Source organism: Rhyacophila brunnea, unplaced genomic scaffold, assembly GCF_057557595.1.
Source record: "Rhyacophila brunnea isolate RB1 unplaced genomic scaffold, BYU_Rbru_1.0 scaffold_4, whole genome shotgun sequence".
Taxonomy (NCBI): Eukaryota; Metazoa; Arthropoda; class Insecta; order Trichoptera; family Rhyacophilidae; genus Rhyacophila; species Rhyacophila brunnea.
In genome coordinates, this window is record NW_028233068.1 from 49,271,699 (window position 1) to 49,285,165 (window position 13,467).

Here is a 13,467-nt window from a genome sequence, read left to right on the forward strand (position 1 = left end):
TATTGTTCGTTTTTCTTCAGGCCTTGAACTAGTATAAAATATTTTTTAATTTACACAATATGTAGTAACAGACTGAATACTGCACAAGATTGTAATTATAAATTCATAGCTATAAGTACCCACATATTTGTAAAGCAGTAGTCCTCTGTGGGTTATGACTATCAAAAAAAATCGGTACAAGTCGGTTGTGGGAAAGCCAGGCGCGAACCGCACTAATTGTCATAGCCAATTTTGGCAAAATTCAAGAATGAAACCTTAACCTAACAAACAATACAGTATATCGGCTATTTTCAAAAAGTGTTTGCCGCTGGCTTCCCCATAACCGACTTGTGCCAAAAATTCATGTTGCTTTTTCAATGTATAGGTATTTGAACCAGTCCAAGGACATAATGGGTTGGGGGAATAGTTCACTCTGGAACGTCATATGCTCCGCTTAGGATAGAACATGGTAATTTACTTTACTTTAAATAATTGGTAAATGTGCCGCAGAGGTGGCCATGAGATTTTACAACTTTCTTTTTAGACCAAACTAAACCTAATCTAACCTACCCCAACCTAATATTACCTCATATAATTTTAGTTTGTGATAATGGTGCATCAAAATGTATGAAAATTTCAAGTTTTCAATTAACAATTATTGGATCGAAAAGCTGATGCGCCGACAGAAAAAGGTATTTATTATAATTGTCTACATGGAATAAACTGTTTTCATAAAAAAAAAATTATAAAAGCTCGTGGCTACCTCTGCGGCACAATTACCAAATAATTTAATGGTTGTTTAATTGAACAAATGCACATAAAAATTAGTATCAATGGTTTTTTTAATAGTTAACCCTACTCGTAATGCTGTTGTAAGGGGCGTTTTTATGTCTTGAGTGCAGCCCTGTTGGGAAAATTTTATGAGATTCACTTTAAGAAGCTAATTTAATCATTAACTTTATAGTAGCCATTTTCCAGCATGATACTCATATTATCAAGGATCCGTCTTCAAAAGGTTTTCTCTACACTTGGGTAGTAGGCAATTTTTATAAATTAAATATGTTTTTTTTTCAGATTTTGACAGTTTCTGTCATAACGTAAGATCCATAAGGCTTGTCCTCATTTCAGTTGTGCACAATATTATGCGAAAATTCCTATTTACTATAAACAATGGAAAGCGGAATTTTAAATTATTCATTCATAGGAAAAGTTTACTCTGAAGATAGGCGGGGATCGATGATTGTATTTTCTTTGTCAGCCTTGCAAGGACGTCAAACGTCATCAAAGTTGTAGAGTAGATCGATACTATTTTGTGCAATGCGATTTGTAATAGACAATAATTACACACTAAAAAATAATATAAAAGTAGCCCCTGTGTAGACTGATATTATTTTTCATTTCAATTAATAAAAACTTTATCTATACTCATACACTTGAATTATAATTTTTTCACAGAATATTTTAATGAAAAAATCGTACAAAAATAATTTTTGGCCAAATAACGAACTCTAGATATTTTATTCCTTCAGAAATTGCAGGTACAATTTGTATCTGACTTCATGTTTATACCATAAAATTAGAAATAACGCTATACAAAACAAACGATAAAGACAAAGATAGCAAATCAGCGGAATGTCAAGTTCAATATTTGACTAGGAGTATGCCAGAATTGGGTCATTTGTTGCGCTTTCGAACATTCAGAGCTACCAACTGAACGCTGATAAATTACAGTATTTGTCTTTGGAATTACACGATCCGAATCTTGCAAGAGAATAGGCCATCGTTTCATGAAACAAATGTATAGTATCTCGTAAAAAATATTTGCGAGCCGTCGTAGATATCAGAGTTTTTCAGAATATGCCGAATTAAATTGTGTGTCCGCATCGATCGCCGTTTATATTCGGATAATCGTCGACCGTACTACCGGAAGCGATAGCAGTCCGATCTGCAATAGAAAAGATCGTACTGATCGAAGACGTAAGGTAAACATTGATTTCGATATTTTGCTACAAAAATAGTCAGACCCATCCGTCACACACCTAGCTCGATGTTTAATATGTATAGCGTGTGCAAAACGGTCGATCATGTATTTTTAGCTCGACCAGATTTCGCTCTTGGTCGCGACATTTTTGCCACATATCCTTCAACTGCTGATGCTCTTGCGAACCAATATGACAAATATGGTATTATTCCGATACGCCAATTATACGTCCGCTGGTCTCCCAGTCCCTAGGCTTATTGTTTGGAGAGTGAAAGATTTTTCATCTCGATTTTACATATGGGCGATTTCTCTCGTACGCTCGCATTTTTCGTTTAGTTGTAAAATGTCAAATTATTCACTTGTCAAAAGTTGAGTCACTGGCGGTGATCCGTCAAAATTTCTTTCTTGTAATGTCAGTTTTGATGGAATAACCGTTACATAAATCAGTGGCCGCGACAATTCTCACCGATAAACTAAAAATAAAGGTATATTTAGTGGCTTTGTGCAATATTATCGATGCCGCTTGAATCGGTTGTCCAATATTATCACTTTTCCGTGCGTAACATTGACTCATCAAAACGTAAACATCTAAATCGTTCGTCGTATTTTACAAGTCCTACCTTCTCCTTAAAAATACAGAAACGTACAAATCCACTTATTTTGTTTTTTAAAATCTTACCGAAAGAAGCTTTAGTTTACAAAACCTGAAATAAGCAATTGATGTAACTGTAAACTAATTTGACATCTACCTACTTAGTAAATTGCGTGCGTTTTTAAATATTATTGATACAGTTACAAACAAAAACAAATATCTTTTAAAGCATTATCAGGTTTTGTTTATTGTTCAAATGCTCTGGCACAGTGTCTACAAAATACAATTTTTAAATTATGTTCTATTGAATGTTTAGTCTAGTTTAAAGTGGGTAGGTAGCTCATGTGCGATTTTGATGAATCTTCTGAATAATTGAAAACTGGAAAAAGCTATTTTCCTATCGGAATTAACGTTTTTTCATAAAAGTCTGAAATTGTCACCATTTCTGAAGTTTCTACAAATTTGATAACTGTTAATTGAGGTTCTAGTGCATACAGCGCTCGAAATGGAAAAGTTAACGAACCGGAGCGCTCGACAATTTTTTGAAGATATCAACATTACTCGTAATTATAAAATTACATATAAATTAATTACTTAGATTATTATATAAAAATTAGTGTTCGATTTTTTGGTATATTATGACCTATCTAGCTCAGACAGTCAAATTATTTTTCCACGAGGCGGAGCGATAATTTTAGCCGGTCCATTTCGAGCCCTGAGTGCATACACAACCAATAGATCCTAATTAAGTGATTCAATGTTGTTTTATTTTTAAAAATACTACATAATCAAATGCAATCTTTAAACCTGTTTATGTGTTATCCACATAAAGGGTTAATTTGGAAGGTAAAAGAAACAGGGAAAAGTTGCCCACAGATAAAAGACTTCTTTGTATGTAGAAAGAGAAATCCTGAAGTAAAGGGTGCTGTTATGAAATGTGAAATGTTTAAGTGAATTGTGATGTACAGTGTAAATGGCATGATTAAGTATATCTTTTCAACTTTTCTGTGGAAAAAAATGTTCATACATGGGGTCGGTAAGTATTGTTTGTGTAATGGATTAAGTATGAAAAAGATTGCATCTATACATGCAATACTAAGACCACCGTTCTTATGTGTAGGGAAAGTGGCATTTACATTTTTGTTATGAATTGAATTCTACCAGAGTTTTATGTATCGCATATACATTAAGACTCAGCTGAACAGGAACAAGGTCATTCATAGTTTAGTCAGAAATAAACCTCAGCGTTGAAAGGACGTCATTTTAATTCAGTCTAACCTCAAAAACCTCTAACCATCGGGGATTTATTTTAAGAAACGCAATAATTATTAATTACAATTCTCGGTCGAACGAATATCATTATTATTATTCCCTTCAAACATAACATGTATGCGACGTAATCTGAAACCGGCCGAACGAATACAGGGCTGTCAAAATAATATCAATCTAATTTTACGTTTTAAAGAGTTACAAATTTAAAGTTAAAAATAGCTTACTGTACCGATGGAATAATTACATACTTCCAAGCGTCAAACGGCATACAACATTCATCTAAAATAATTATGAAAAGACTAGCTGATTATGTTATGTTATTTTTGTATTGTTCTTATTTTTTTGCTTATCAAAATATTTCACATATTATCTGATGATGTGTATTTTGGATATATCGTCATATGTATCTGGTCTCATTAAAATTGCTATTAAGTTGATATAACATAGGAAAATCTGTAAATCATTAAAATGTTAATTTCGTTGTAGTTTTTAATTAAACCGGTGCAATTACATATTAGATTTAAACACTGTTGTACTGTGTGACTTTTATAATATCAGATAAAACTGTAGGATGTCAGCAAAAGAGTAAACAAAACCCAGCTCATGGGATAACCGAATGGTAAGCAACTGTATATATTATATTTTCCCGCCAAATTGCACACAATTAAAAACAATTTATCATAAAAACAAGTAAGACGTCTTCGACAGCCCTGGGTGATTGATTCGATAAAGTCGGCAGTTTTTTTTGTCTTGTTCTCTGCGATCGCTAGCTTTGAATAAAAAAAAATCTATGGGTGACCATTTTTTATGAGTATAAGTTATTTCTTGCATTGGCTTTTATTAATTAATAATTATTGTACCTACCAACTAAAAGTAAAGTTGCGTTACTTGTTTGTAAAAGTGTCAGACTAAATTAATTAAACTAATCGGGTAAGTAATAAAAAGTCATTAATTGAGTTAGCATTTACTTGGTAGAATTCCATTTTAAAAGAAATGAAAATATAATTAATTATATTTTCATTTCTTTTAATAAAAAGTCACTTTCTTTTATAATAAACAGACATCACTATATTAATTTTTTTTTAAATATGCATTAGAATTAAACAATATGTACCCATTTTTTTTAAATAGTTATGTAATAGGTCTTACATATTCAAAATAAATACTATTCATTAATAATGTTTTTTGGATAGCACATGAAATAAAAATGTAGGTAGATATGTATTTCAACATCCTTCGTATGTTTAGCTCTCGGACAATTTCAGGTTAAAACGTTATTAATATATTATTATTAAGTTTATATCGTGGCTATTCATCATATTGGTTGCAATGTTTTCCACCAAACACCTGATTAACAAATTGAATTTAGTAACATTTACGTATATTAGAAGATATCATTTTTTGGTCACCCCATATTTTATACACTTTGACAGTGTTTTGATTTAAATTAAATAAGAGATCATTATTATTACTTTAGACCAAAGCATTGTCGGCGACCTTTGCATATTACCAGTAGAGCAACAATTCCGGACCACATGTAAAAAAATCATATTTTCAATTCTCAAGGGCAATTCTGTAGAGCGTCCCCTTAACACACGATGGCCGCGCGGTTAAAATGTCGGCCCATAGCGTCGTGGGTCCCAGGATCGAATCCTGGGTCTGGCAAGAACACATATTCTTTTTCAATTTGTGTATGAGTCAGAGTATGCATGTAATTGGTTGAGCAAGTGGCTGATAGCTATTTTTCGTAAAAACAAAATCTGTTAATACAAACCTCCACCCTGTGAATGCTCATATTATGATCTTTTGGTCGGAAAAAAAATATTTATAATGCATGCAAACGGTGGTGTTTTCTCCTCGTTATTTATGAATAAAAACCTAAAAATGCGGTATCTCCATGTTTGTATTTATAATAAATATTTATCAAAAAAAACTGAATTATAAGGCTGCAGACACACCGCATTACAGTTGACGTCCGTCGACGCAGGGTCTTGTTTGATTCTAATTGCATCCGATTAGAATCACCAATTGGATTTGTTTTATTCAATTGTATATTCTAATCGGATGCAATTGGAATCAAATAAGATCCTGCGTCGACACACGTTTACGCACATCTACTGTAATGCAGTGTATCTGCAGCCTTAGTGAACTAAAAAGTAGCAATCACTTGGCGATGTCAATAAGTTTCCAAAAATTGACAATACAGTTCTTAACAATTTTTTTTCCCTTTATGTTACCAAATTTCAAATTTTGGAGGAGCTAAGACAGTTTAAGAATTCCCGGAAACTGCATGGTTTAATGGAAAAACTTATGATTTCAGCATTAAAAATTAACATTGTGGTGTCATAAAAATAAATTTATTAAAGTCATACTACATACTGAGAAGTGCCATTTTGCAAATCCGGCCTTGTTTTGTGAAATACTGTTGAATTGGAGTTTTTATGAAAACTTGATACCATAATTATTTTTATATAACAAAATAACAAATCAACTGATGTCTCTGATTGGTTACACCCCTTTTCACTTACTAAAGACTAAGGCTTCGGCCACATAGGCAGGTGCTTCGCTAGTCCTGAGCTAGATGCTATGCTTGTCTACTAAAAACACTACTGCCACATTGCACGCTACGTGCTTAGGTACAAATTTATTTGACATTGGGAGCGCTCAAGCCAACAACGATATGTCACTCTCAAAACTAACCAGAAAGCTACTTCTCACACAGAATTTAAGTTTAAAATTTCGAAAGTCACAAATTAGAACTTGGGTGCGTACTATCAATTAATTCATCCCATGCGTCATTATTCATAACCTCAAAATATACGGTGTTTGTCATACTGAAGAAATATCTGCCATCTTGCAAAATCCATAGACAACGGCAAAATCACTAGGTGACGCAATAAAAATAACCAACATCTTTGTTCGCCAGGAGAGTCACGAGGTGACTCATAATCACGTAGCGAGGCGCGAAGCGTGCAGTGTGGCCTTTGCGATAGAATAGTGTGCATTCGTTCACTAGGATATGTCACCTAGCACGTAGCCACCAAGCAAGGCACCTTCCTATGTGGCCGAAGCCTAAGCATTTATGATAATGGTTCATGTCTGATCGTGACCCAACAAGAAATAGTTAAATATCTTGTTACTACTCGCTTGAAACAATTTCGTGTATCTTTCAGTTACTAGAGCTTTGGAGAAGAATCGAGACGCTGTTGGACTCAGGATTTAACCAAAACCTGACTCCGAGATCATCAAATCTGTCGAGTGCCGTAGGACTCGTCAACACGTCGTCACTGGCTGCCCATTTCCGTAATGAACCAAAGTGGAGAGGAACAGGTGATGACGAATAATTGAATTGGGAACATTATTTTCAGTAATCAGCAATATTTTTGTGCTATATTTGTATAGTGACTGTCCAACCAGTTGTGCACAAATTGTGCAATCGCTGACATGTACGCATTATTGTTAGTCACATTATTTCACAAATTTACTGACTTAATGAATTCAACCTACCTAACGGTAAAGTAAATCAGTGAGATATTGTATCCATGACTATAAAATCTCTATTACTATTACTGACTACTCTGACTACTGACTATCTACTGACTACTCTATTACTGACTACTGCAAAAGTCAGTCATTTGGATCCACTCAGATTTGAAGAAAGAGCTGAAGTATTTTGTCGTTATATCATCACGTTATTGATATAACTTATTTATTCGCTTTACCTGATTATGCTCTAGACTCAGAACATAAGGTAAGAATGAGTTTGCACCATTTCCCTCAATCGAGCGCCACGTTTCACATGTCAACCCTGCAGCATCACTCTTGTAGCAATGCTGCTGAGTGGGAAGGATATTGAAATACATAATATAAACAATTATTAATTTTAAATTCGTAGGTACAGTACTCTCTCAGTAATCCGCCACCCCAAAAACCAGACAAGTGTCCAATTAGTGAAAGCGGCGGATTATAGTGCATACATACAAAATATGGTAAAAATTAAAACAGGTATTTCGTAAAAATAGTTTTTTTGAGAAATTTGTACTAGCAAATAATGGTTTTATTTATAATCAAAATCAAGTAGGTATTTACTAAATTATACATATTTAGAACCTAAGTTTATTAACTAGATATTAAACAGTAAATCACTTGACACAACCAGTTGTTCATTGAGGCAGATATTCTTGAATGGCTTTGGATTCCTGGCTTTCCCTATGACCAAAGTCTTCATTTTGTGTGTCCCGGTTGCATTGGAACACGGCATAATTGTGATGCGGTTCTTGGACACTTTCCTCCCTGGTACATTACTTTCTTCGCGATGAACGTACGTTTTGCGAAGGAGAAGTTTCCAAAATAAACCCGTCTCATCTGCGTTGTATACTTGTACGCGGCAGGCTACTGAATTTGACGAATGGAATACCGGCGAATTATAGCGCTTGATTTTGTGCTTTCAACTAGTAAAAATAACAGCGGATTTTAGTAGTTGTCGGATAATCGAGCGGCGGATTACTGAGAGTGCTCTCTACTTTCATTTTGCTTTTAAATTTTTTCATTATCTACATTTTTTGTTACCAAATAGTTTGTAGTTGTTATGTTGTCGGAATCGATGGACAGTGTAATAATTTGGATTTATTATTATCAGGTGGAATGTCCGCTGTGTATGGAGCCATTGGAGGTGGACGACCTTCACTTTTACCCGTGCACTTGTGGATATCAGGTTCGTAATTCGTCCATCGTTCATCGGTAACTTATAAAATAATTCATAGCCTTCCAAGAACTATCTCATAAATGGAGCAAAAATTGAAGATGCCAGTGGACAGCGAAATAGATATTTCTCCTGAAGGCAGCTGGATCCTTGTAGTGCTTATGGTATGATGATACATATAAAAAACAACCATTTCATAATATTAATGCTGTTTGATCATTCATTCATGATATTGATGGCAAAACATCAGTTAGTGTGCTAGTCCTTAAACCTCAATTAATAAAAGAAAATCCACCCCTAAGATGTCAAAGAATACCTTTCTCTATAGAAACGGAGCCTAAACATATGAAAGAGAACCTAACAAAAGATTAATCCATTTAGTAATGTAGATATATTTGAACTTTGTTTATCTGGACTGCACTCAGTGGCGAATGGTGGAGGTAGGCTGTTAAGATCCATGGTGCACACTAAACTTTGTCAGGCTTATTTGTTTTCATTGAACTAAGACTCTTAATTATTGTAGATTGTGTTGGTTAGTTTTTTAAATTCAATTAAACCCTGTGTAAATCAAGTTATATTAGATAATAGTCAAAAAATATTAGGCCATCTATAAAATAACTAATATTATGCCATTAAATCAAATCGTACATACTTTAAGATATTTTTAAGATAGAAGATTATTTTTTATCTATTATTTTGCACTATTTTTGTTGGATCACCATAGCATACCAAAGCTATTATGGTTTGGTCGATGCAGCGTTTACTTGATTTGTAAAAGCTAACCAACACCATCTGCAATTTGCACTCTTATTTCAATGAAAACAAATAGGTATGACTGACACAGTTTAGTGTGCACTATTTATGTTGGATCTTAACAGCCTACCTCTACCCATCGTCACTACTGCATGTTTTACATTAGTGTATTGATCATAATTTTTTTTATACAATAAACCCTCATTATTTTGAATATTTTGATAGAACAATTGCAAACAAATTTAACAACAAAACTGGCCACCATCTTGTTTATGGCGGCCATTTTTCAATGCAAGAAGGCGCAGAACATTAATATGTATTAACAATACAAAAAGTTCATATTATGAATCCCTCTCTAAAGTCCAAACTCTTTGATTTAGCCCAACTCTAGGTAATTTCTCTACGATTAGTTCATTCCTGATAACTACTCATTTATATATTTAATATTCAATGTTGTGGGATGTTCCATGTCTACCTGTAGTTTGAGTCGAAAGATACCACAAATAATTTTTGACTCAACTAAAAATGTGTTTTAGATATGTCGGTTTTGCTGGAATCGAATTCGGGAAGGGGAGAACGGGCTATGCCCAGCGTGCCGGAAAGCCTATCCCGAGAATCCGGCAGACTTCACTCCGTTATCACAGGAACAGGTGAATACTTAATAATGATACAATTTCATTTTTGATCCAACCATAGAGGTATTAAATAAAACGAGGGGCAAGGAATCGGCTTTCTTATACAACTGAATGAAGCTGGTCAACAATAGCCGACAACTTACGAGAAATAGCGCAACGCGATAAAAAAAATGCTGGGCATCACAGAGGATTTACTTTGACCTTTTGACCGTCATTATAACGTACCCATATACGTGGAAGTTTTGCCGCAACTTGATTACCAGCCTGCCTCACCATACTTTTATAGGAACATGCCTGCTTCACCATACTTTCATATAACCTGCCGCCCCTTGGATCCAACTCCTCAACATTGGATTGTTATGTAAAAGTAACAGAGGTTTCTCATTGCAATTAAATATGTACTTAGTATAGTGCTAAAAGTTGAAGCGTGTAGGTATTACATTATGTAATATAATTCTTTTGAAATATGAAACATTTGTATTTCAATCATTTATTATTCGCATTTTAGTTTTCATGCATTATCATAAAATGATGTTTCATACATATTATTAAATTATATATTAATGTCCTTTACAATGATGTTCTGCGATAATTTTAACTTATCACAGGAAGAGAAATTAATTAGCTGAAGATATTTTTCCAAATGTAAAAAAAATAACCAGCGTAGTGTAAAACAAATATTTTAAAGAAAAACCTTCAATTATGGAGAGAGAGCCTTTATGTATTGAAGTGCTGTTAATAGTAATGCTACTGAAGCTAATTATTATCTTTTGGAATGGCGGTTTATTTACAGTAAGTTTATGCCTTGGCTGTGATAAAATCACTTCATAAACCATCATTATTTAAATGAACAATCATATTGTAATGTTTTGTATTATTCCAAACTCTTTGGTGTGAATATTATTAAAATGTGACAATCGTAATGTGACAGGTTGCGGCAATGAAAACGGAGAAGCGAGCCAGAGAACAGCAGAGGCGAACGAAAACTCAAGAGAGCCGCCGCCAGCTGAGCAGCGTTCGGGTTGTGCAAAAGAATTTGGTCTTTGTAGTCGGGTTGCCCGTCCGACTCGCAGATCCCGAGGCAAGTACACATTACTGTCATCTCAATCATTAAATTTAAATCAAAGATTCCTGTTATTAAAATATTATAAACTATTATCAAGACCACTGAAAAGAGACAAAATAGATATGCATTACGGTGATTAATAATTATCACACTTGTTTGAAAAGTTGCGCATTACAGGCTGTCGGTTATCAACTGTCTTGATATATATGCTGGAATCTATCATAATTTTTTGATCTCTAATGTGTCATTCAGTGTAAAATATCACAAAAAAGAACTTTGTTTTGAACTACATTCATAAGACCATATCCAATCCTAATAAGATCATATGGGCCACCACAGAGTGGAGTTTGTATTGACAGATTTTTGTTTTTACGAGAAATTGATGTTAGTCACTTGCTCAACCTATTAGGTCCATACTCTGACTCCAAACACAAAATGAAAAACAATGCGTGTATTTGCTAGACCCAGGATTCGAACCTGAGACCCACGACATTATAAAGTTAAAAACTGACACGTAAGCTGCTTGGTCATCGTAGGCGTGATACATATTTGAATGAAATCTTTCTCATGCAAAGGTTTCCTATGGTTAAAATTTTTAATTAGATGACAGCATATTTCTTGACATAGCGTCAATACTTACAGTTTCGAATATGTTTGAGAAAATCGGAACAAGTTATTTATTCAACTTTGAACGGTTTATAGAATTATTAAAATGCAAAGTGATTCGATATTGTTAGAATATATGAGGCGTCTAATTCCAAAAAGCGATAAGTCCACATTTGGTCAAAATCGAGAAAAAAATACGCACGTATTCTTTGTATAATTTTACACAATATGTATTGATCTATAAATTCCAAAACGCGACATAACCCTACGAAAAAAAATATTTTAAGTCTCGATTTATTACAAAAAGCGCCAAGTCCGTGTTTCATATTATTTAAAGCTTGGTTGATTATGCGCGTGTTTAAGTCAACCAATAAGGGAACGTTCAATATTGAAAAGGGCGTCTCCCATGCTGTAGCATCTGGTAAACTTATGACAGTGCCACGGAAATATGTGCCTTATGCGGGATAAATTAAAAAGTGAAGTACAAGTAGCGCTAAGTCCAATTTTATTTTGCCTATATTTATTACATTTAAGAGTTTATCGGCTGAAAAAAATTGCCAATTGGTTTTAATATCGACATAGAATACAACGGGGAAAAAAATTTCACGTTAAAACAAATAATTGAAGCTAAAAACATAAAAACATTGTTTCCCGATAATATTGAATTGTGGACTTGTCGCTTTTTGTAATTAGACGCCTCATATACATATTATCAGCTGACAAAAGTAGAACCAATGCTAACTTTTAATACAACTGCTGAGGGATTGCAATATCTAATTTTAATTGTAATTATTTTAATTATTGCAGGTTTTGAAAAAGCAAGAATACTTTGGAAAATACGGCAAGATTCACAAAGTGGTTATAAACCACAGCACTGCATATGCAGGCTCACAGGTCAGTCCTCAGGTATATTAATTAAAACCTAAATATGTACATAATAGTCGGGTCAGAATGACCAGTGAAACAAAATGTTGAAATGTAATTTAAAAAACTTCATCGATCGAATGAATGATATGTCACATAGCAGGGATTTTGCTTGTGTATTGTATGATACACAAAGTAAAATCCCGGCTCATAGCCATGTGTAAATGGCAGCATTGATATTGATTTTTATGGTAATCGTTCAATGTCCTGTTACACCAATTGCTCATATCTATAGAAGGACCCGAATAAGCCGATGGCCGAATTAGGGAACTAAAACAACCATTATCCATAAACTATCATAGAAGTTGACGAACGCTGCAAATACTTGATTTTAATTATTAGGTATTCTTGCTGTTTACAATTATATTAGTAGTAAATGTAGTCAGTGGTGATTGGGGACACCGTAGATTTGTTCCTGCAAGCGTTGTGAATGGTTTGACAATTGATATCCGATGACTAACGCATGCACAGTAAATGAACCAGAAATGGTTTGAGATTTGATGTTCCTGCAAGATTTCATCAGTTTCCAGTGGGCAGAATCGTTTGACTGAATATATCAAACCACTTTTCTCTGACTCCTCTGACAATCTGTCAAAGTGACAGTTGTCAAGACAGTACTTTACCTAAAAATTACATTAATTTATTATTTTCAGTCTCATCTTGCAACAGATTGACATATTATATCTAATAATTTTTAATAATACCTATCGATTTTCCTCAATTTAGTCGTCATGTAAGTCGCATTAGTTGATATGAAATTTATATATCAAATGGCCGATGTAGCCTAAGTGATTTCTAAAAACCTATCATGAGGCATTATTTATAAATTTAATATAAATGTATACTACAATTAAGTTTATGCGTTTTCATAGATGACGAGCTACAATGGCTTGGATTATGATGTGTTCGGTATGCAACGTCAAATCAACGTTAGAGTAAAGATGTTGCTGTTTTAGA

The 13,467-nt window shown here is 33.8% G+C and overlaps 1 protein-coding gene across 3 annotated transcripts in view; it reads left to right on the forward strand.

Moving 5' to 3' along the window:
• The first annotated feature begins 1,727 nt into the window (after window positions 1-1,727).
• LOC147067475 (uncharacterized) overlaps window positions 1,728-13,467 on the forward strand; it is a 28,615-nt gene continuing 16,875 nt past the window's right edge. Inside the window, exons 1-6 of one of the 3 annotated variants that reach the window (XM_085954278.1) lie at window positions 1,728-1,961; window positions 6,998-7,154; window positions 8,464-8,538; window positions 9,816-9,929; window positions 10,846-10,995; window positions 12,394-12,492. In XM_085954278.1, coding sequence (XP_085810404.1) covers window positions 7,131-7,154; window positions 8,464-8,538; window positions 9,816-9,929; window positions 10,846-10,995; window positions 12,394-12,492 — 462 coding nt within the window. In that variant the 5' untranslated portion in view covers window positions 1,728-1,961; window positions 6,998-7,130. Of the gene's footprint in view, window positions 1,962-2,273; window positions 2,446-6,997; window positions 7,155-8,463; window positions 8,539-9,815; window positions 9,930-10,845; window positions 10,996-12,393; window positions 12,493-13,467 lie in introns of those variants that run through there. The other 2 variants (XM_085954280.1, XM_085954281.1) reach the window with 2 other exon arrangements.